This window comes from Cajanus cajan, chromosome 2 (genome assembly GCF_000230855.2).
Source record: "Cajanus cajan strain Asha chromosome 2, NIPB_CcT2T_4, whole genome shotgun sequence".
In the NCBI taxonomy this organism is placed as follows: domain Eukaryota; kingdom Viridiplantae; phylum Streptophyta; class Magnoliopsida; order Fabales; family Fabaceae; genus Cajanus; species Cajanus cajan.
The window spans coordinates 60,202,630-60,226,610 of record NC_138518.1 but is presented as its reverse complement, the minus strand read 5'-3'; the positions used below and the strand labels follow the sequence as shown (position 1 = coordinate 60,226,610).

Sequence of the window (23,981 nt, the reverse complement as noted above, 5' to 3'; positions counted from 1 at the left end):
TTGTTGCATGCACATAAAGTTGGTATCTTTGAACTCCTTGATGAAAATGTGGCACTTTGAACCGTTTGCATGTGAGTTTTCTGTGAAATTTTGCAGGTTTTGGAAATCTTTCGAAACTTGGGAGAGTTACTGATGAGTTCGCGTTGAGCGCTGTTCGTCGTGCCGGGCGCGTGACCACCAGGAGACTCTGTTTAGGCAAGCCCGCCGGGCGCAAGGCTGTGTGCGCTGGGCGAGCTTGTAAATGGGGGGTCTCTGGTTGGCCCGCGCCGGGCGTGACTCGAGCTACGCTGGGCGCGATATCAAGAGTAACATGTTTTTGGGATACTTGGACTGCGCTAAGCGCACTTTTGGACTCGCTGGGCGCGGAGACTCCTTGGGAGTCTCTGCCAAGGGCACGCCGGGCACAATTGTGAATTTGCGCTGGGCGCGAGACCCTGGAGGGTCTCTGCCTTCCCCACGCTGGGCGCGGGTTAGGCTCCGCTGGGCGCACGAGACTCCTTGAGTCTCTGCCAGACAGGCGCTAGGCACAATTTGGAATTACGCCAGGCGCGGGAGAGCCTTGGTGCTCTCGGGTTGAGTCGCGCAGGGCGCAACCTCGAGTGCGCCGGGCGCGCAAGGAAATGATGATCTATAGGACATTGACTGTTGAGTTGTGCCGAAATTGTTAATCAATGATGTGATATGTTGAACCAAGCGAATTTGATGAATATGTTGTGATGATTAGGGGATTAAGCTGAGATAAATATGTTAGTTGTATTAGGGGTGTATTGTTGAGCTGGAATCAATGGATTAATAAGAGAAATTATATAGTATAGCGGCATTATAGACCGTTGGGCTGAGTTGTAGAAAGTAATAATTTTGTTGAATTGCTGTGCTGTGCTGTGCCGTACTGTGCTGAGATATGCTGGGTTGGGTGATGTTATAGCCACTAGAGTGGTGCTGTTGTTGCCGCTAAGTCGGTGCCGTTATAGCCACTAGAGTGGTGCTGTTGTTGCCGCTAAGTTGGTGCTGTTATAGCCACTAGAGTGGTGCTGTTGTTGCCGCTAAGTCGGTGTCGTTATAGCCACTAGAGTGGTGCTGTTGTTGCCGCTAAGTTGGTGCCGTTATAGCCACTAGAGTGGTGCTGTTGTTGCCGCTAAGTCGGTGCCGTTATAGCCACTAGAGTGGTGCTGTTGTTGCTGCTAAGCAGTGCTGATATTGCCGCATTGCGGTGCTGATGTTGTTGAGTGGTATGAGCTGTACAAGTGTGCTGATAACTGGATCTGTTGTTATTTATATTGACATTTATATAATTGTATGCTGAATTTTAATTTCACTAGCTTACCCTTTTGTTGTTTTCCATGTTTTTGGACTGCGATGATCATACTGTGTATGGGAGCAGGGCAGGAATAGATGTGCGTCTTGTGGTGAGGTTGGTGGACCTTGCAGCTGTTTTGCTTGGCGATGCCGTTTTGCTTGTGGCTACGTGGGATAGTAGCACTTGGTTGTATTTTTTTTCTTTAGTACACTTTAACTCTAGTCAGACTGGAACCTTGTATATCTATATATTCTAGATCCTATATTCATATACTTGTTCTATCTTTCTGGTGTTTCTAGTGTGCTATGTCGGGTCGTTACACTTTAGTGGTATCAGAGCAGTTCGAGTCTAGTGGACAGTCTTTGGGGGTGGTCCCTTTAGGCTTTTTGTTGTGTTAGCTCTGTGCTGTGTTGTTTTGCTGTGATGTCTGCTGTGCTGAAAATTGTTGTGCTGAAATTGTTGTGGTGATTGGTTGTGCTATTGATTTTGGGTGGTTTAGTTACTGTTTACTAAAGGAGTTGTTACCTTTGTAGAAGATGACTAGGACAAATGAGCAGATAGCCCGTGCCCTAGAGATGTTGGCCATGGCTATGCAACAGCAAAATGCCTATTTTGCTAGGATGGAGGCTGAGAGAGCTACAGCTGGTGCAGCAAGACCTGCAGGGTCACAAGAGAGCCGGGATCTTGCTGAGTTCCAGAAGTGTAATCCTCCACAGTTTGCAGGAGATGCGGATCCAGAAGTGGCTGACCGCTGGATCCGTGAATTAGAGAAGATCTTTACAGTACTAGGATGTCCTCCAGAGAGGAGGTTAGCATACGCTGTATACATGCTTGTTGGGGAGGCTGAACATTGGTGGAGAGGCACCTATCAGATGCTTGTTGCTAGGGGAGTTACAGTTGATTGGGAGTGCTTCCGGACAGTGTTTATGGAGAAGTTCTTCCCGGAAAGCGTGAGGCATGCCAAGGAGGCAGAGTTTATGCGATTGCATCAGAGTGGGATGACAGTATCAGAATATGCGATAAAATTCGAGCACCTAGCCCGTTTTTATTCGCAGGGTATGCCTGAGGCTTGGAAATGTAGGAAATTTGCAGATGGATTGAAATATGAGCTGAAGAGGATGGTGGTGCCTATGGCCATCACGGAGTTCCCAGCCTTAGTGGAGAAGGCGAAGGTAGTTGAGCAGTTGGAAGGTGGCAACCGTGCGGTGACGACCATTGGGGGACCATCTGGGTCCAAGAAGGGTGAGAGTCAGAGGAAACCATATGACATGCCCCAAACACAGCAAGGGGGTTCTGTTTCTAGGCGATCTTCCAGTGCTGCTAGTGGAGGTAGACAGAGTGGAGGTGTACTCTGAGATGTTTTAGGTGTGCTGGGCCCCACTTTATCAGGGACTGTCCACACACGGAGAGCCGTTGCTTCAGATGTCATCAGATGGGCCACGAATCGGCAAATTGTCCTACGAGGGATAGACCAGAGAGGAGCACCCAGAGGAGTAATGTACAGAGGGTTGATACTCAGAGGAGTAGTGCACAGAGAGCTGATACACAGAGGGGTGACAGACCTACTACTGCTGGTAGGGTATTTGCTTTGACGGGTGCTGAGGCTTCGACTTCTTCTGATCTTGTGAAGGGGAAGGGCAAGGCCGCTAGTAAGGATGTGATGATTCTATTTGACTCTGGTGCTACGCATTCATTTATATCATATGCATGTGCTGCTTTGTTGGGTGTGCCTGTGTGTGAGTTGGGGTTGAGACTACTTGTGTCGACGCCCGCTTCTACTTCTGTGATTGCTTCTGAATTGTGCGTGAGTTGTCCAGTTGTGGTGAATGAGAAGAAGTACAAGGTGAACTTGATTTGTTTACCTTTGGTGGATATTGACATAATCTTAGGGATGGATTGGTTGTCTGCCAATCGTATCCTTATAGACTGTGCCAATAGGCGGTTAATCTTCCCTCAAGAGGAGGATGAGCTGTTGATCTCAGCTGTTCAAGCTGAGTCCTTGCTGAGGGATGGGGCAGAGTGCTGTCTTCTGCTTGCTGACACAAGTGTGGAGACCGAGAGGATCTTAGCTGGTATCGATGTGGTGAGGGAGTATGCTGAGGTGTTCCCTGACGAGGTGCCTGGGTTGCCTCCTGTTAGGGAGATGGAGTTCAGCATTGACTTGGTTCCAAGTGCGGGACCAGTGTCAGTAGCTCCCTATAGGATGGCTCCTGCTGAGCTGGCTGAGCTGAAAGGTCAGTTGGAGGACTTATTGGAAAAGCAATTGGTGCGACCGAGTGTTTCGCCGTGGGGTGCCCCTGTGTTGTTGGTAAAGAAGAAGGATGGGGGTAGTCGACTGTGTGTTGATTACCGGCAGCTGAACAAATTGACCATTAAGAACAAATATCCACTTCCCCGGATAGATGACTTAATGGATCAACTGAGGGGCGCGTCGGTGTTTTCTAAGATTGACTTGAGGTCAGGATATCACCAGATTAGGGTGAAGGAGGGTGACATACCGAAGACTGCTTTCAGGACTAGGTATGGTCACTATGAATATGTTGTGATGCCGTTCGGTGTGACCAACGCCTCCGCAGTGTTCATGGACTACATGAACAGGATCTTCCGGCCGTTCTTGGATAAATTCGTGGTAGTGTTTATTGATGATATCTTAATCTATTCAAGGACCCCGGAGGAACATGGAGAGCACTTGAGGACAGTGTTGGAGATTTTGAAAGCGAAGCAATTGTATGCTAAGCTTTCAAAATGTGAGTTCTGGTTGGATGAGGTGAAGTTCTTGGGCCACGTGATTTCAGCTAAGGGGATTGCTGTTGATCCGGCTAAGGTGGAGTCGGTATTGCAGTGGGAGCGCCCGAGGACTGTCACGGATATACGGAGCTTTGTGGGCTTAGCGGGTTACTATCGGAGGTTCATTGAAGGGTTCTCTAGGATAGTAGCGCCTCTGACCCAGTTGACGAGGAAGGAGCAGCCGTTTATTTGGACAGATGCCTGTGAGCGGAGCTTCGAGGAGTTGAAGCGAAGGTTGACTACTTCTCCTGTGTTGGTGTTACCGGATTTTGGTGAGCCTTTTGACGTGTACTGTGATGCTTCTCATCAGGGTCTGGGGTGTGTGTTGATGCAAAACGGGAGAGTAGTGACGTATGCTTCAAGGCAACTGAAGACTCATTAGAGGAACTATCCCACTCATGATCTGGAGTTAGCAGCTGTGGTGTTTGCCTTAAAGACTTGGAGGCATTACTTGTATGGAGCTCGATTCAGTGTCTTCAGTGATCACAAGAGTCTGAAGTACTTATTTGATCAGAAAGAGCTAAACATGAGGTAGAGACGGTGGATGGAGTTTCTGAAAGATTATGATTTTCAGTTGATGTATCATCCGGGCAAGGCCAATGTGGTGGCAGATGCACTAAGTAGGAAATCCATCCACATGTCGAACATGATGGTGAGAGAGCTGGAGCTGGTTGAGAAGTTCAGAGATTTGGATCTCTGTGTGGAGTTAGCTCAGGATCACATTAGTTGTGGGGCAGTTACCATAACTAATGAGTTCTTGAGGCAGGTTGGACTCAAGCAGTTGCAGGATGAGGAATTGGTGAGACTTCTTGGTTTATTGGGCACCGAAAAAGCTGCTGGTTTTGAGCTGGGAGAAGATGGGATCTTGAGGTTTAGGGGCAGGATTTGCCTACCTCAGGATGCTGAGCTGAAGAGAGTTGTGCTGAAGGAGGGCCACAAAAGTAGACTTAGCATACACCCAGGTATGACTAAGATGTACCAAGACCTCAAGAAGACTTTCTGGTGGTCTGGTATGAAGAGGGAGATAGCTGAGTATGTGGCGGTCTGTTTGACCTGTCAGAAGGCAAAGGTTGAGCATCAGAAGCCGAGTGGGTTAATACAACTGATGGAAATTCCGAAATGGAAGTGGGATAGCATTACTATGGATTTCATTGTGGGGTTGCCTAGGTCCGCTAGGAATAGTGATGCTATCTGGGTAATTGTTGATCGGTTGACCAAGTGTGCGCATTTCTTGCCTGTCAACATGAAGTGGTCCTTAGAGAAGCTGACACAGTTGTATGTGAGAGAGATAGTACGGTTGCACGGGGTGCCTTCCAGTATTATTTCCGACCGAGATCCGAGGTTCACTTCCAGATTCTGGCAGAGTCTACACCAAGCTTTAGGCACAAAGCTGAAGCTGAGTTCTGCTTATCATCCGCAGACGGATGGTCAGTCGGAGAGGACAATCCAGTCCTTGGAGGATCTGCTGAGGGCTTGTATGTTAGATCACTTGGGTAGTTGGGAGGAAGTATTACCGCTTGTGGAGTTTACTTACAACAACAGTTTCCATGCTAGTATTGGGATGGCGCCGTTTGAAGCCTTATATGGCAGGAGATGTAGGACTCCTCTGTACCACGTATGTGGCAAACAACAGCAAACAACAGCACCGACTTAACGGCTACAGTACCACACTATTTGGCATAGTATAGTATGGCATAACACAGCTCAACATGGTACAACACGGCACAACCATTCAACAGGTTTACTAATTACATATATTTCAACCCAACAGTATACATCTAGTACAGCTAAACATGTTCATCATTTTATCAGCTTAAATCAACATAAACAACATCTAATCTGACCCAACCATCTTGTTTACAACTCATCTATCTTGTCAAATTACTCACCCAACAACAAGAGTACACCTAAGTACCTAAAACAACTTTCCACTTAACCAAATCACTAAATGTGAAAGGGCAACCATCACAACAAACAGCGCATCGGGAGTTATACTACTCCTACCATGCTCATCCTTATCTCATATGAAAGATAATAAAATTTCCTACAACTCTCATGAAGACACCAAGTCTCAAATCCTTCATCTACCTTGTTAAAAAATCCAAAAACCGCAACAGCTACAAGTAATGCTGGCAGCTTGACCCCTCTTCACTAAAACGGCCATATCTGGAGTTCTAGAACTCCTTTTTGGGTGATTCCAGCGCCATTGGAAAGATAACATCCAAAGCTACAACTTCCATGAAGACTTTGAGACCAAATTCGGTCATCTAGGCCCAGCGCTGCAGTGCTCAATCCAGCGCTTTAGCTGCAACTCTCGGCCAGATCAGTTTTCCCTTCCACCCATGGCTGCAAATCCACGGCTATAGCTGTGATTCCACGGCTATAGCTGTAGGTTTCAGATCTTTCGAAAATTCCATGGATTTCACCTCCGTTTTCACTCAAATCCTCAATAAACATGCAATTCTTCACAGAAAATTCACATGCAATCCAACCAAAATGTCACATTTTCATCAAGGAGTTCAAAGATACCAACTTTAAATGCATGCAACCACAAATCAAAGAAAATTCCAAACTTTTGACTCAAAACCACAAAACCCCCAAGACTTCCATTTTTCAGCAACTCAAACAGGCCTTAGTCATCATCATCAGCAGCAAAAGAGCTCAAAGAACTCGTTTTTAGCCAAGTAGAACCAAAAGAACACTAGCTTCCCTTACCTCCGTCCAATGGTCTGAGTTCCAGGAAGGAGAAAGCTAAGACGGGGAAGAACGGAGAAGAGCTTGAACGAAAATCTGAGTCCTTACTCAGCAGCAGCACCTACGGTTCCAAGGCAAGAATGGAAAGAGTGAGGAAGGAAAAATGAGAAAGAGATATGGAAGTAGAAGGTGATTCAGCCAAAGAGTGAGTGGAGAGTGTCGGGGGGGAGAAAGAAAGAACCACGGGAGGGGGGTCTCACAACCTCCCCAACAACAGGAGTTTTCGTCCCCGAAAACAGACTTACTAGGGAAAAGAAACGGATACTGCTCTCGGCACTGCTGCTCAACTTCCCAAGTAGCCTCACCAGTAGATGCATCCCACAACACCTTTACCAGAGGAATGGACTTGCCCCTCAGCTCTTTCAGCTTATGATCTATCACAGCTACTGGCAGCTTTTTAAATGTCAGGTTCTCCCTTACTTGTACATCGTCCAGCTCCACCACATGACTTGGATCATGCACGTACTTCCTCAGTTGGGATACATGAAATACATCGTGTAGGTTTGAAAGAGACGGTGGCAAAGCCAACCGATAAGCAACCGGTCCCACACGCTGTATTATCTGATAGGGACCCACAAATCTTGGTGTTAACTTTCTTGCCCTCAACGCTCTGCCCACACCAGAAGTCGGAGTCACCTTTAGAAACACATGCTCCCCCTCAGCAAACTCCAAAGGTTTTACGCCTTTTGTCCGCATATGATTTCTGCCTGCTCTGAGCAGTCCTCATCTTATCTTGAATCATCTTCACCTTTTCAGTGGTTTGTAGGATCAGCTCTGGTCCCACAATCACTGACTCACCATCCTGATACCAACACAGAGGAGTCCTACATCTCCTACCATACAAGGCTTCAAATGGCGCCATACCAATACTAGCATGAAAGCTGTTGTTGTAAGTAAACTCCACCAGCGGTAGGACCTCCTCCCAGCTACCCAAGTGATCCAACACACAAGCCCTCAACAAATCTTCCAAGGACTGGATTGTCCTCTCCGACTGACCATCTGTCTGAGGGTGATAAGCAGAACTCAGCTTCAGCTTCGTGCCTAGGGCTCGATGTAGACTCTGCCAAAATCTGGAAGTGAACCTCGGGTCTCGGTCTGAAATGATACTAGAAGGCACCCCGTGCAACCGCACAATCTCCTTTACATACAGCTGTGTCAGTTTCTCCAAGGACCACTTAATGTTGACAGGTAAGAAATGCGCGCACTTAGTTAACCGATCAACAATCACCCAGATAGCATCACTATTCCTAGATGACCTAGGCAACCCCACGATGAAATCCATAGTAATGCTATCCCATTTCCACTCGGGAGTCTCAATCTGTTGCATTAACCCACTAGGCTTTTGATGTTCAACCTTTGCCTTCTGACAGGTCAAACAGGCCGCTACATACTCAGCTATCTCTCTCTTCATACCAGACCACCAGAAAGTCTTCTTGAGGTCTTGGTACATCTTAGTCATACCTGGATGTATGCTAAGTTTGCTCTTGTGACCTTCCTCTAGCACAGCTCTCCTCAGCTCAGCATCCTGAGGTAGGCAAATCCTGCCTCTGAACCTTAAGATCCCATCCTCTCCCAGCTCAAAGCCTACAGCTTTATCGGTACCCAACATCCCAAGAAGCTTCACCAGTCTGGCGTCTTGCAACTGCTTAAGTCCAACCTGCCTCAAGAACTCATTAGTTATGGTAACTGTCCCACAACTAATGTGATCCTGAGCTAACTCCACACAGAGATTCAAATCTCTGAATTTCTCAACCAACTCCAGCTCTCTAATCATCATACTTGACATGTGGATGGATTTCCTACTCAGCGCATCTGCCACCACATTGGCCTTGCCTGGATGATACACCAACTGAAAATCAAAATCCTTCAGAAACTCCATCCACCGCCTCTGTCTCATGTTCAGCTCCTTCTGATCAAACAGATACTTCAGACTTTTGTGATCACTGAAGACACTGAATCGAGCTCCATACAAGTAATGCCTCCAAGTCTTTAAGGCAAACACCACAGCTGCTAACTCCAGATCATGAGTGGGATAGTTCCTCTCATGAGTCTTCAGTTGCCTTGAAGCATACGCCACCACTCTCCCATTTTGCATCAATACACAACCTAGACCCTGGTGAGAAGCATCACAGTATACATCAAAAGGTTCACCAGAATCCGGTAGCACCAACACAGGAGAAGTAGTTAACCTCCTCTTCAGCTCAACAAAACTCTGCTCACATGCATCAGTCCAAATGAATGGCTGTTCCTTCCTGGTCAGCTGGGTCAGAGGCGCTACTATCTTAGAGAATCCTTCAATGAACCTTCGATAGTAACCCGCTAAACCCACAAAACTCCTGATATCAGTGACAGTTCTTGGGCGCTCCCACTGCAACACAGACTCCACCTTGGTCGGATCAACAACAATCCCCTCAGCCGAAATCACGTGGCCCAAGAACTTCACCTCATCCAACCAGAACTCACACTTTGAAAGTTTAGCATACAGCTGCTTCGCTTTCAAAATCTCCAACACAGTCCTCAAGTGCTCTCCATGTTCCTCCGGGGTCCTTGAATAAATCAAGATATCATCAATGAACACCACTACGAATTTATCCAAGAACGGCCGAAAGATTCTGTTCATGTAGTCCATGAACACAGCAGGGGCGTTGGTCACACCAAACGGCATCACGACATACTCATAGTGACCATACCTAGTTCTGAAAGCAGTCTTCGGTATGTCACTCTCCCTCACCCTAATCTGGTGATAGCCCGACCTCAAGTCAATCTTGGAAAACACCGATGCTCCCCTCAGTTGATCCATCAGGTCATCTATCCGAGGAAGTGGGTATTTGTTCTTAATGGTCAACTTGTTCAACTGCCGGTAATCCACACACAACCGATTACCTCCATCCTTCTTCTTTACTAGTAACACCGGAGCACCCCACGGTGAAACGCTCGGCCGCACCAACTGCTTCTCCAATAAGTCCTCCAGCTGATCCTTCAGCTCGGCCAGCTCCGCAGAAGCCATCCTATAGGGAGCTACTGACACTGGTCCCGCACCTGGAACCAAGTCAATGCTGAACTCCATCTCCCTAACAGGAGGCAACCCAGGCACCTCATCAGGGAACACCTCGACATACTCCCTCACCACATCGATATCAGCTAAGACCCTCTCGGTCTCCACACTCATGGCAGCAAGCAGAAGACAACATTCTGCTCCATCTCTCAGCAAGGACTCAGCCTGGCTGGTTGAGATCAACAGCTCATCCTCTGCTTGAGGAAAAATCAACCTCCTATTGGCACAATCTATAAGAATGCGATTGGCAGACAACCAATCCATCCCTAAGATTATGTCAATATCCACCAAAGGTAAACAAATCAGGTTCACCTTGTACTTCTTCTCATTCACCACAACCGGACACCCAACGCACAATTTAGAAGCAATCACAGAAGCAGAAGCGGGTGTAGACACTAGCAGTCTTAACCCCATATCACATACAGGTACACCCAGCATAGCAGCACAAGCATAAGATATAAATGAATGCGTAGCACCAGAGTCAAAGAGAATCATCACATCCTTACCAGCAGCTTTGCCCTTCCCTTTCACAAGATCAGAAGAAGTCAAAGCCTCAGCACCAGTCAAAGCAAATACCCTACCAGCAGTAGTGGGTCTGTCACTCCTCTGTGTATCAGCTCTCTGTGCACTACTCCTCTGAGTATCAGTTCTCTGCACATCACTCCTCTGAGTACTCCTGTCTGGTCTGCCCCTAGCAGGACAGTTGGCCGACTCGTGGCCCATCTGATGGCATCTGAAGCAACGGCTCTCCGTGTACGGACAGTCCCTGACAAAATGGGATCCAGCACACCTGAAACATCTCAGAGTGGCACCTCCCCTCTGTCTACCTCCACTAGCAGTACTGGAAGATTGCCTGCTGGCAGGACCCCCTTGTTGTGATTGAGGCCTATCATACGGCTTCCTCTGACTCTCGCCCCTCTTGGACCCAGATGGTCCACCTACAGTCCTCATAATACGATTACCACCCTCCAATTGTTCTACCACTTTCGCCTTCTCTACCAAGGCGGGGAACTCGGTGATGGCCATAGGCACCACCATCCTCTTCAGCTCATATCTCAATCCATCTGCAAATTTCCTGCATTTCCAAGCCTCAGGCATACTTTGCGAATAAAATCGGGCCAGGTGCTCGAATTTTATCGCATACTCCGAAACTGTCGTTCCTCCCTGATGCAGTCGCATAAACTCTGCCTCCTTGGTATGCCTCACGCTTTCCGGAAAATACTTCTCCATAAATGTCGTCTGGAAGCATTCCCAATCAACTGTGACTCCTCTAGCAACAAGCATCTGATAGGTGCCTCTCCACCAATGCTCAGCCTCTCCCACAAGCATGTACACAGCATATGCTAACCTCCTCTCTGGAGGACATCCCAAAACAGTAAAAATCTTTTCCAGCTCACGGATCCAGCGATCAGCTACCTCTGAATCCCCATCTCCTGCAAACTGTGGAGGGTTACACTTTCGAAACTCAGCAAGATCTCGACTCTCCTGTGACCCTGCAGGTCTTGCTGCACCAGCTGCAGCCCTCTCAGCCTCTATCCTAGCAAAATAGGCATTTTGCTGTTGCATAGCCATGGCCAACATCTCTAGGGCACGGGCTATCTGCTCATTGGTCCTAGTCATCTTCTACAAAAATAACAGTAGCCTTAGTAAACAATAGCTAAACCACACATCAATCAACCACACAACAGTTTATCACAGCAATCTCAGCACAACAGTTTCAGCCAATTGACATCACAACAATTCATCACAGCAGTTTCAGCACAGCAGACATCACAACAAAATAACACAGCACAGAGTTAACACAGCAAAAAGCCTAAAGGGATCACCCCCAAAGAGTGTCCACTAGACTCGAACTGCTCTGATACCACTAAAGTGTAACGACCCGGCTAGTCACTACACACGGCATCGCACACTAGAAACTCCAGACAGATAGAACAAGTATATAAATATAGGATCTAGAATATATAATATACTAAGTTCTGGTCTGACTAGGGTTAAAGTGCACCAAAGAAAATTACAACCAAATGCTACTATCCCAAGTAGCTACAATCAAAATATCCACACAAGCAAAACAGCTCCAAGGTCCACCGGAGACTCATCCCAGGACGCCCACCTATTCCTGTTCTGCTCCCATACATAGTATGATCATCGCAGTCCAACAACATGGAAAACAACAAAGGGTAAGCTAGTATTCTTTAATCAAACATATCAGCAAAGGCATAATAAGGTAATTAAATTCATCGCTATAATTATCAGCACATCTGCACAACTCATACTGCTCAACAACATCAGCACCGCGATGCGGTTACATCAACACTGCTTAGTAGCAGCAACAGCACAACAACAACACCACTTCAAGTGGTTAGAATGGCCTCTCACTTAGGCACACATCAGCACCAGCTAGCGGTTATTACAGCACCACGTATGTGGCAAACAACAGCACCGACTTAACGGCTACAGTACCACACTATTTGGCATAGTATAGTATGGCATAACACAGCTCAACATGGTACAACACGGCACAACCATTCAACAGGTTTACTAATTACATATATTTCAACCCAACAGTATACATCTAGTACAGCTAAACATGTTCATCATTTTATCAGCTTAAATCAACATAAACAACATCTAATCTGACCCAACCATCTTGTTTACAACTCATCTATCTTGTCAAATTACTCACCCAACAACAAGAGTACACCTAAGTACCTAAAACAACTTTCCACTTAACCAAATCACTAAATGTGAAAGGGCAACCATCACAACAAATAGCGCATCGGGAGTTATACTACTCCTACCATGCTCATCCTTATCTCATATGAAAGATAATAAAATTTCCTACAACTCTCATGAAGACACCAAGTCTCAAATCCTTCATCTACCTTGTTAAAAAATCCAAAAACCGCAACAGCTACAAGTAATGCTGGCAGCTTGACCCCTCTTCACTAAAACGGCCATATCTGGAGTTCTAGAACTCCTTTTTGGGTGATTCCAGCGCCATTGGAAAGATAACATCCAAGGCTACAACTTCCATGAAGACTTTGAGACCAAATTCGGTCATCTAGGCCCAGCGCTGCAGCGCTCAATCCAGCGCTTTAGCTGCAACTCTCGGCCAGATCAGTTTTCCCTTCCACCCATGGCTGCAAATCCACGGCTATAGCTGTGATTCCACGGCTATAGCTGTAGGTTTCAGATCTTTCGAAAATTCCATGGATTTCACCTCCGTTTTCACTCAAATCCTCAATAAACATGCAATTCTTCACAGAAAATTCACATGCAATCCAACCAAAATGTCACATTTTCATCAAGGAGTTCAAAGATACCAACTTTAAATGCATGCAACCACAAATCAAAGAAAATTCCAAACTTTTGACTCAAAACCACAAAACCCCCAAGACTTCCATTTTTCAGCAACTCAAACAGGCCTTAGTCATCATCATCAGCAGCAAAAGAGCTCAAAGAACTCGTTTTTAGCCAAGTAGAACCAAAAGAACACTAGCTTCCCTTACCTCCGTCCAATGGTCTGAGTTCCAGGAAGGAGAAAGCTAAGACGGGGAAGAACGGAGAAGAGCTTGAACGAAAATCTGAGTCCTTACTCAGCAGCAGCACCTACGGTTCCAAGGCAAGAATGGAAAGAGTGAGGAAGGAAAAATGAGAAAGAGATATGGAAGTGGAAGGTGATTCAGCCAAAGAGTGAGTGGAGAGTGTCGGGGGGGAGAAAGAAAGAACCACGGGAGGGGGGTCTCACAGTCGTGACATAAAAGTGTATTTAAAAAGTAGTTGAGTTCAATTCAACTGAGGTTAAAAAAAAATTACATTCATAAACTTTTATATTTTCTACATTAGAATATGTATTTTTTTTTCATTAAATGTAATCTCAAATTGATATCTAAACATACATTAAATCATTGGCTTGATATTTGTCTAATAAAAATTAAATAATTAATATTGACATTGTGAACTTATACATACTTTTGGTATATAATATTAATTAAAAATTCATTGGTATAGAATATTGATATATGCTATGAATATATCAAATTTTAATAACGTAAATTATAAAATGAATATAACCCTAACTTTTGTTTGTTAGTAATCTTTACCATTAATTTATAGATAAATATGTTAAAAAAAATGCTATACGGTATAATTTCCACAATTAATAGATTATACTTGATCCAATCTCCAATTATTATGTGTACTTGTCTATAATTGTGCCACTTGCTACAAGATGTTATCAAGCATTTTCCTAATGGAATATATGTCTTTTTTATACGAACATTTAAACATATATATGCATTAAGATTGTATCGTGAATTTACTCAGTTGACTGAGTGATATGAATATGCTTGAGTCAATGTAAGCATCAAATTTAATTTTTATGGATTAGAAAAACGTTAAGATCATGAATTTTGTTTTTCTAGAGGTATTTGTGATTTGTGATTTGTGCCGTGACTTAGAGCAAAGAGTTAGGTTTCTAGCAACTCCTTTGGTGGATTTCATGGTAATGATGAATGATCTTTAAGCTCTAGTAACAATCCAATGGTTATCTATTGTTGGTATTTTAAACTCTGGCGGTGAAATCTTAAAACTTAAATCAATATTTTCCTCAAGTATTTACAAGAATGATGAATGGAATACAAAGTTTTAAGGTAGTTCAAAGCATATATAATTTTACTCTGTTGTTTTCTGTTACTCTTCCCTCTCTGTTCCACTATTGTTTTTTTAGAAATCATTTCCTTCATTGAAGCTTTTTTCTTTTCTCCAATTTTGATGTGGCCAAAATTATTTAATTTAGTAAATAATTTTTTATTAATTTATTTTTATAATTTTTATTTTTTTAATTTATTATGGTAGATCAGCCTTCCTTCCCTGTAAGTCAAAGCATCTTGCTTTTTGTATTTTGAGTCTTCTGTCAGTTCTGCGGTTGTCACCAAAAAATTAAGATGGAATGGAAGTGCCCTTTTAGTTTTCCTTTAAAGGCTTTTTTTTTCCTTTTTTTTTTTTAGATTTTACGTTGCCCTTAGTCAATGATATAATTAAAATAAAGTATTTAGTTTTACAAATTTTATATTTTAATCTTTGAGAACATGTTTAAGATCCCTCGTCTATCGGTGATGTAATCAAAATAGAATAAGGTCGAATGGACCTCACATTCTTTTAAGACTTTTCAGCATAGGATTTTATGAATCAACAATTTCACTCCAATTTTTCATATATGTCTTTTTCGTATGTTGGATATCAGGATATATGGTTCTGTCGTCCCAAAAATAAGGGAACAAAAAAAAATTAGGGGTCCACCCTATCCACTTGTAGGCTTTTTAACGCAGTATTTTAAGGTGCAATCCTTTGAGAACCAACAATTTCACTCCAATAATAATGTTTCACTTTTCCTTTGAATCATAAAGGAATGGAAGAGGTAGATTTAATTTTCTTTTGCTGAATCATGTCTTATCCCCTTTGTATTAAAGAGTTGGTGTTGCGTAGACGCCTTAATTATTTCTCAAAAAAAATAAAATAATAATAATAATAATAATAATAATAATAATAATAATAATAATAATAATGGGGCTTATTAGAAAACATTGAATTTGGTTGTAAGTTATAAATTAGAAAATTGGAAGTTTAAAGTTTATAAACTAAATGATTAAGTTAAAAGAATTTGATAAAATTAGTTTGTGCATTGTTGATTAATGAAAAATAACACATATTCATTTAATAAAAAGAGAGATATTAAAATATATACAAAAAAGTTTTTAAATTAAAATAATAATAAATAATTTTGAGTAAATTAATGATGATAAAAACGGAAAGAGAAAAAGAAGCTAATAACTTATAAGTTATAAATTATTTTAATTAATTCATGGAAATAAGTTCTTAAAATTAACCTGTCAACCAAACGAATTTATTTTAGTTAAACAAACTTATAAGAAGCTAGTTAAAGAAGCTTGCTTATCCTTCAAATATCTTATCCAACAAACTCATAAGAGAGAATTATATAATGTAAATAAAATACATTAAAAAAAATCATAATCTTTTTACGTTGAATAATTAATATTTTAACGTATGTTACACAAGTTATATATATATATATATATATATATATATATATATATATATATATTATTTTATATAGTTAAAATTTATAATAAATTATATATACATATAACTATTATATTTAAATATATAAATTGTATTATGTTTAAAATTTATTGAAACAGAAAACTTTTTAACAAATAAATTATATTTTAAATTTATGAGAATATTATTTTTAGTTATTGATAATTAATTTTTAAAAATAATAAATTTAAATTAGAAACAAATATAAAAAATACAAATTGTTCTTACCGGAAATCTGCTGTAGAGCTGATCCGCCGGATAAGATCAGTGAGTCTCCTTTGATGATGTATTGGTGCTCCAAGATGGGGGAGGTACCTGCAAAAGAGACTCCGATGCCAAAGTTAGGGTTTGCACGAATAATAGTCTCATATATATAATACACGTACCTTGAGGTGATTTAGGGTTGCTTTGGGCCTTGGGCCTGAGATCCCCGGGTTCCGGTGTGATTAGCCCGGTATGACCTTTATTTCGCTAGTCCGGGCTCAGAGCCCGGATGCGGAATGCGGTCAGTACACTAGCCCCCGAGCTCCGAGAGCCGTAGGTTGAGGAGTTAAGACCGGGCTTGCTAGAGAGGGAGTGACTTAGTGCGTGCATTAACTGGAGCTTCGCCACGTGGCGTGGCTATTCACTTCTGAAACGTGCGGGCGGCGCACTAGAGGAGGTGGCGGTTATGCGATTGATGGCTTGTATTTAATGTTTTTTCAGGCGTGTCCCTTGGTCGACACGTGGCCTGGCAGTTTTGAATTTCGGGGAGAGACTTTTCCTTTTCTCGCGCCTTTGCCCTTTTCACTTTACTCTTTTTCTGTCTTTCAGCTTCTTGCTCACGTCTCGTCTCTGCTTGCCCCTCGTTTCTATTTTCTGACATTTTCTTTGTGTTTTCTTGATGGCTGGTGGTTATGGCGGCAAGTCTTCTGCCCCTGCTAGGGGTAGGGTACGTGGCAAGGCGGTGGTCGCCGCTGAGGCAAAAGGGGTACCTCCGTCTGGAGACTCAGAGCTGGGCATTCCTAGTTATGAGTGGGCAAAACGCGAAATGGCCAGGTTTGCGAGTGTCTTCGACTCGAGCCTGGAAGTCGATGCGTTGTGGGAGACGTACAGGATTTGTGACCCCTCCGTCTCTCAGAAGATCCGATTGGAGCCTTGTTCGGCTGGCGAGGGTGTGTACATGAAGAGGTCTGCTGATTTCCCCTCATTTTATGTATATGAGAGCTTTTTCAGAGATTTGGATGTTTGCCTTCCCTTTACGCAGTTCGAATGTGATTTTTTGAACTATATTAATGCGGCCCCCAGTCAGCTGCATCCCAACAGCTGGGGCTTTTTGAGGGCGTTCGAGATCCTGAGCGGAGTTCTAGGGATGGAGGTATCCCTGCCGGTCTTCCTTTATTTTTACCAGTTGAAGGCGGGTGGTCCTACGTACGGGACCCTGTCTCTGAATGGAGGTAAGGAGGGGGGTCTGTTTACCCCCTACTCCCCGTCATATAAAAATTACAGGCAGGAATTTTTCTGGGTTACTCTTGTGGGTGTCAACCCTTCGGAGGACGGAGGATTCTACTTTGGAGGGCTGCCAAGGTTTCCCTTCTACTGGTGCCATGACCCTGTTGGGTTTCATGGGGTGGATCCATCGAAGTTAACGCCGTCGGAGACGGCTGCTGTTGAAGCTTTGAAGGCGCTTCCTCGTCCGCTGGACTGCAAGCTCATCCTGTCGCTCGAGCGTTCGGCGCACAGGGAGAGAGACTTGGAGGGTGCGTATTTTGTTGTTTTCGTTTAGCTGTTGGGGTTTTATGCCCGCTGATGTGTTCTGATTTCTGTACTTAGGTATTGTGGGAAGGGACCTGTGGCGTGGCTGGAAACAGCACTATGGCTATCGTGTGGCCGGGCTTGAGGATCTTAAAGCTCAGGGAGAGGAGGATGTTTCCCCCCTGAAGATGAACCGGAAGAGGAAAAGGGTCCCGGCAGAGACCGTGGGAGTCGCTGCCCCTCACGAGGCGGAGGGGGTTGATGCAGGGGCCACCGGTGCCGAGGCGGCGGGCTCAGTTGGTACCTCTCTAACGGAGGGGGGAGCTCGGGTGGCGGAACCAGATGTCGAGCCCCTCCGCCCTTCTACTGGAGTGCTTGTGCAGGCTGCCGGACGAGGGGTAAGGATTATCTGTCACCTTGTTAGCTTTTCCTTTACATGGTTTTGCTTAATATTTCGGATTTGGTATCGTTCCTCGCAGGTGGAGGCTGTCGTTGGGTCGACTTCCCGGGCCGTAGGCCGGGCCGGTGTGGTTCCTGAAGCGGAGATTCCAACCATTGGGCGGCTCACTCCTGTTGTTGAGGTGGGCAGCGTGTGGCTGTGATTTACTACTTTGCTGTTCCTCTTGTTTAGTTGGTGAAATTTTTATATTTTTTGTAGGCGAGAAGGACCGCAGGGGTTTCTGATGGTCGAAGGTCACCGGTGGTGGGGGTTAGCGTCCCGGTGACCAGGCCAGCGGTTGGGCCGGCGGCCTCCTCCTCCTCCCCCGGTCGTCGTGGTGAGGGCTCTGGTTCTGGGGATCCGGCTCCTGTGTCTGCGACGAGGGGGCCGCCCAAGCGTCCCTACCTTGCGTATCGTTATGCGCAGGAGGGTGCGCCAACACGGTTGGAGCACCTGAGTGCGTCGGAGGGTATCGACTCTTGGTGGAGTGTCTCGTTGACGCCTGAGAAGTTTTTTTCGCAGGGCTCCTTGAGTGCGGCCGATCAGGTGATGTTTGAATCTGCCAGGCCCGTGGCAAGTTTCGACGCTGCCCAGATCTTTTTGCAGAGGGGCACGACCATTGTGGATTATTGGAAGTGCAAATGGTCCCGGCAGCAGGAGGAGTTATCAAGGTTGAAGGGCCAGGTGCAGCCCTTGATGGAGGAGAATAAGGTTCTGGCTGCCACTCTGTCTGAGGCGAAGCTGCAGGGGATCAAGCTTCAGGCGGTGCAGAGGGATGTTGCCGAAGCCCGGGGGTCGTTAGAGGCGGCTGTCCGTTCTAACGAGGCTTATGCTAGCCAGGTTCACTCTCTGGAGGAGGAGGTATCCTTTTGGAAGGGTGAACTGGCGTCCGTATCTGAGGAACGTCTTTGCGACGAGGTGGTCCTCCGTACGAAGGAGGCAGAGGTGGTCCATTAGAGGGAGAGTCTTTCGGCTCTAGAGGCCGAGAATGCAGCGTTGAGGAAGAGGCTCGAGGAAGTCGAGCGCTCAATCGTGGTGGAACATAAGAGAGGCTTCCTCAAGGCGGCCCGGCAGGCCCAGCTCCTTGCGCCGGGGTTCGACTTTTCCGGGATGCATTTGGAGAAGGTTGTCCGCTTCGGGCGGTTAGTCCGGGAGCATGACATTGAGGAGAGTTCTAGTGACAATGCCTCTGTATAGGATACTTTTTGTATTTCCTATTTCTGACTGTCTTATGAATTATACTTCTCAGTTATGCAAGTTTTGTTTTAGGTGTTGTTATTTCCACCCTGATTTTTGCTATAACAAAGTTCCGATCGGCTTTTTGCCCTGTGTTTTTGGTGGCGAGGTTTATGTGCAACCGTTAATACTGAGGTTTCTTTTTGTCTTGTGACGGGGTAAGATGGGGTTCGTTTCCGACCTTTGTTTGAGTAAAGTGGGGTTCATTTTTGGCCTCCATTTGGGTGACGTGAGGTTCGTTTTTGACCTCTATTTGAGTGAAGTGAGGTTCGTTCTCGACCTGAGGTTCTTTCTCGACCTCTATTTGAACGAAGTGAGGTTCGTTCTCGACCTCTATTTGAACGAAGTGAGGTTCGTTCTTGACCTTTATTTGAATGAAGTGAGGTCCGTTCTCGACCTCTATTTGAATGAAGTGAGGTTCGTTCTCGACCTCTATTTGAACAAAGTGAGGTTCGTTCTCGACCTCTATTTGAATGAAGTGGGGTTCGTTCTCGACCTCTATTTGAATGAAGTGAGGTTCGTTCTCGACCTCTATTTGAGTAACCGGGTAATAGCGTCGTAAGGGATTTCAAGTATATAAAAGAAACGAATCATTTTATTTGATGAAAGTCATGTGCCTCGTTAAAAACCCTTCTCAGTTAGTGTGTCTGAGGTAGGAAAAGAGTGCACCGTCTATTTGTACAAAGTTTTACTGAAGTAAAATTTGAGGTAGGTAGCGTTCCAGGTCGTGGAATGGGCTTCCCACTGAGCTCCTCTAGACGGTAGGCTCCGTTTTCCAGGTTTTCTACGACTCGGAATGGGCCGCCCCAAGTGGGTGCGAGCTTCCCGTATGACGTGTCCTTCCGTGCTTCTCCGAGTAGCTGCCATACCAGGTCGCCTTCCCGAAAAGACCGGGGTTTCACCCGGGAGTTGTATCGCCAGGCGGCCCGGAGTTTGCATGCTTCTGCGTGGATTTGGGCTTCGTCTCGGAGTTTGTCTAGCAGGTCGAGGTCCGTTGCTAGCTCGTGGTTATTTTGTTCATTGTGGAAGACTTGGCGTCGGTGGGATGTTTGTCCGACCTCTACCGGGATCATTGCGTCAGCTCCATAAGTTAGTCTGTAAGGTGTTTCTTGCGTGGTTGACTGTGGGGTGCAGTGGTATGCCCAGAGGATGCTGGGAAGCATGTCGGGCCACTCCCCTTTTGCGTTCCCTAGCCGTTTCTTGAGTTCCCAGAGGATGACCTTATTGGCTGCTTCGGCCTGGGCGTTGGTTTGGGGGTGCTCCACCGAGGTCGGCAAGTGCTTGATTCCGAGTTCTTGGAGGAAGACTTCAAATTCTTCTGCGATGAACTGCCGCCCGTTGTCAGTGATAATGGTGTGGGGAATTCTGAATCTGCAAACAATGTTTCTCCATGTGAACTTTCGCACGTTTTCCGTGGTGATCTTGGCAAGTGGGCACGCCTCGATCCACTTGGTGAAGTAGTCGATTGCCACCAGGAGGAACTTTAACTGACCCTTCGCGGGGGGGAAAGGCCCAAGGATGTCCATTCCCCACTGGGAGAAAGGCCATGCTGCCAACATGTGGTGAAGAGCCTCGGGGGGCTGCCGATGCGCGTTGCCAAACTGCTGGCACTCTTTGCATTTCTGGATGTAGTCCTGGCAATTTGACTTTAAGGTGGGCCAGTAGTATCCAGCTCGGAGTACCCTGGCTGCCATCGAGCGAGCTCCGGAGTGCATTCCGCATACTCCGTGATGAATTTCCTTGACAACATAGGCTGCTTGAGACATGGTCAAACATTTGAGCAGTGGGGTGGAAATCCCGCGTTTGAATAGCTCACCGTCGATGATGGTGAACTTTGCTGATCGCATTCTCACCTTCCTTGCCTCATCCTTATCTGTAGGCAGGGCGCCATCTTTTAGGTAGTTCCATATGTTTGTCATCCATCCTAGCTCCTCGCTGTCGTTGACATTGACAGTTTTATCATCCAAGTTGGGTGAGTGCAAGGTTTCCTGGATAATGGTTCGGTGTTGCCCGGGCTTTTTGGTACTGGCGAGTTTTGACAGTAGGTCTGCTCTGCTGTTCTGCTCTCGCGGTACATGTTTTATGGAGAAATCATTGAAAGACGAGATCTGTTGGGCTGCGGTATGAAAGTATCTCTGTAGGAGGACGTCCTTTGCTTGGTAGGTTCCATTGAGCTGTTCTACCATGAGTTTGGAATCGCTGTTGCAGCTTACTCTTCGAGCCCCGAGGTCCCGGGCTAATCGTAGTCCGGCGAGGAGAGCTTCGTACTCTGCCTGGTTATTAGTTGCTTTGAACCCGAACTGGAGGGATTGTTCCACAGTGATTTGGTTTGGTCCTTCCAGGATGACGCCTGCACCTCCTCCTTTACAGTTGGAGGATCCGTCTACATGGAGGGTCCATGCTCGGGGTTCTTCTGTGGTGGTCGGCGTGAGCTCAGCTACGAAGTCGGCTAAACATTGGGCTTTTAGAGGTCCGCGGCTTTCGTACCGGATTTCAAACTCTGACAGTTCTATTGACCAGGCAATCATGCGTCCGGCAAGCTCAGGCTTTCGCAGGATTTGTTTGATGGGGTAGTCGGTTTTAACTACCACCTGGTGGCTTTGGAAGTACATTCGGAGTCGCCGGGCTGTAGTGACCAGTGCCAATGCCAGCTTTTCAACCATTTGGTACCTTCTTTCTGCGTCTTGGAGGACCCGACTGATGAAGTAGATTGGGGTTTGCGCCTTCTGATGCTCTTGTACAATGACGGCGCTGATGGCGCCTTCTGCTACTGCCAGGTAAAGAAGGAGGTCGGTGTTGTGATCCGGCCTTTGCAAGATTGGTGGGGTTGTGAGGAAATTTTTGAAGCTTTGGAAAACTGCTTCACACTGGTCAGTCCACGAGAAGTCTTTTGGTTTCTTTAACAGGGTGAAAATTGGTCCCGCCTTCTCCGCAAGTTTGGGGATAAACCGGGACAGTGAGACCAGTCGCCCAGCCAGGCGTTGCACCTTCTTCACCGTTTGTGGGCTTTGCATGTGTATGATGGCCTCGCACTTCTCGGGATTGGCTTCGATTCCTCTGCTGGTGATCATGAAGCCAAGAAACCTTCCTCCCCGGACATCAAAGACGCATTTTTCCGGGTTGAGACGCATGTTGTGTTTTCTGATCTAGGCGAACATCTCGGCAAGATCAGAGGCGTGGTCCGGTGCCGAGATGGTTTTTACCACCATGTCGTCCACATAGACCTCCATGTTCCGCCCGATTTGGTGGTGGAAAACTTTGTCCATCAGTCGCTGGTAGGTTGCCCCTACGTTCTTGAGGCCGAAGGGCATCACCCGGTAATAGTAGTTGGCGCGATCAGTGATGAAGGACGTGTGCTCTTCATCCGGTGGATACATCATTATCTGGTTGTACCCGGAATAGGCGTCGAGGAAGCTGAGGAGGGCATGCCCGGATGCTCTGTCGACTAGCCTATCGATGCTCGGCAAGGGGTACGAGTCCTTAGGACATGCTCTGTTGAGGTCGGTGTAATCGACGCACATGCGCCACTTTCCCGAGCTCTTCTTTACTAGGACTAAGTTTGCCAGCCAGGTAGTGTACCTGACTTCCCTGATGAAACCGGCGTCGAGCAGTTTTTGCGTCTCTATGATGACGGCATCCCATCTTTCGCCGCCGACCTTCCTTTTTCTCTGTGCGACCGGCTTGGCCTCTTTGTGTATCGCTAACCTGTGGCAGATGAAGTTGGCATCTATGCCGGGCATGTCAGCGCTGGACCAAGCGAAGAGATCGGCATTCCTGAGGATTTCTTCCTAGAGTTGTTGTCGTAGTTTGGGGTCTAATTGTTTGCTGATCTTTGTTGTTTGGCTGGGGAGCTTTCCGATTTGGAGATCGTCGAGCTCATCGATGGGACTGGGCCGCTCATCGTGAGCGTCGGATCTCGGATCGAGGTCGGCGGTTTCCTCGTGTTCAGCACGGGTTAGAACAGTGAAGTCGCTTTTGAGTTGTCGGATTGGGGGGGCAGTTTCTAAGTTGCCTATGTAGCATTGTCGCGCTTCCTGCTGGTTCGCTCTGATGGAGATGACTTTTCCGTCGTGTCCCAGAAATTTCATGGTGAGATGCGGGGTGGACACTACCGCCCCGAGTTGGTTTAGGGTTGACCTGCCGATGATGGCGTTATAGGTGGAGTTGGCCTCCACCAGTAGGTACCGAACCAGGATCTGCCGGGAGGCCGGCAGTGTCCCGAAGGTCGTTAACAAGTCCACTCATCCTTTGGGGTGGATGGTTGCTCCTGCAAAACTGACCAAAGGTTCGGTGTGAGGTTGTACGAGAGAGTGGGGGATGTCTAACCTGAGGAATGTTGGCCAGTATAGGACACCGGCCGAGCTTCCCTGGTCGACCAGGGTCCTGTGAACTTCCCAATTGGCTAGAGTTACTGTCACGACCATGGGGTCGTCCTGATTTGGATTGATTCCGACATAGTCGTCGTTGGTGAAAGATATGGTGGGCGAGTCTCGGTGTACCGTATGCGTGGGGGGGTGCACGCGGTTGATTTTACGTAGATGTTTTTTCCGGGACGA

At 46.1% G+C, this 23,981-nt stretch overlaps 3 protein-coding genes across 3 annotated transcripts; 1 reads left to right on the top strand and 2 right to left on the bottom strand.

Moving 5' to 3' along the window:
- Nucleotides 1–1,833: 1,833 nt before the first annotated feature.
- LOC109819100 (uncharacterized) lies at nt 1,834–2,652 on the top strand. Its single transcript, XM_083069802.1, has 2 exons — nt 1,834–2,353; nt 2,450–2,652. The coding sequence occupies exons 1-2, from the start codon at nt 1,834–1,836 to the stop codon at nt 2,650–2,652; spliced, it is 723 nt and encodes a 240-aa protein (XP_082925928.1).
- Nucleotides 2,653–10,080: 7,428 nt separating this feature from the next.
- On the bottom strand, nt 10,081–10,931 carry LOC145955101 (uncharacterized). Its single transcript, XM_083069801.1, has 2 exons — nt 10,206–10,931; nt 10,081–10,110 (listed from the first exon to the last, which is right to left on the bottom strand). The coding sequence occupies exons 1-2, from the start codon at nt 10,929–10,931 to the stop codon at nt 10,081–10,083; spliced, it is 756 nt and encodes a 251-aa protein (XP_082925927.1).
- Nucleotides 10,932–20,063: 9,132 nt separating this feature from the next.
- LOC109788839 (uncharacterized) lies at nt 20,064–22,556 on the bottom strand. Its single transcript, XM_020347675.2, has one exon. The coding sequence runs from the start codon at nt 22,554–22,556 to the stop codon at nt 20,064–20,066; it is 2,493 nt and encodes an 830-aa protein (XP_020203264.2).
- Nucleotides 22,557–23,981: the final 1,425 nt, after the last annotated feature.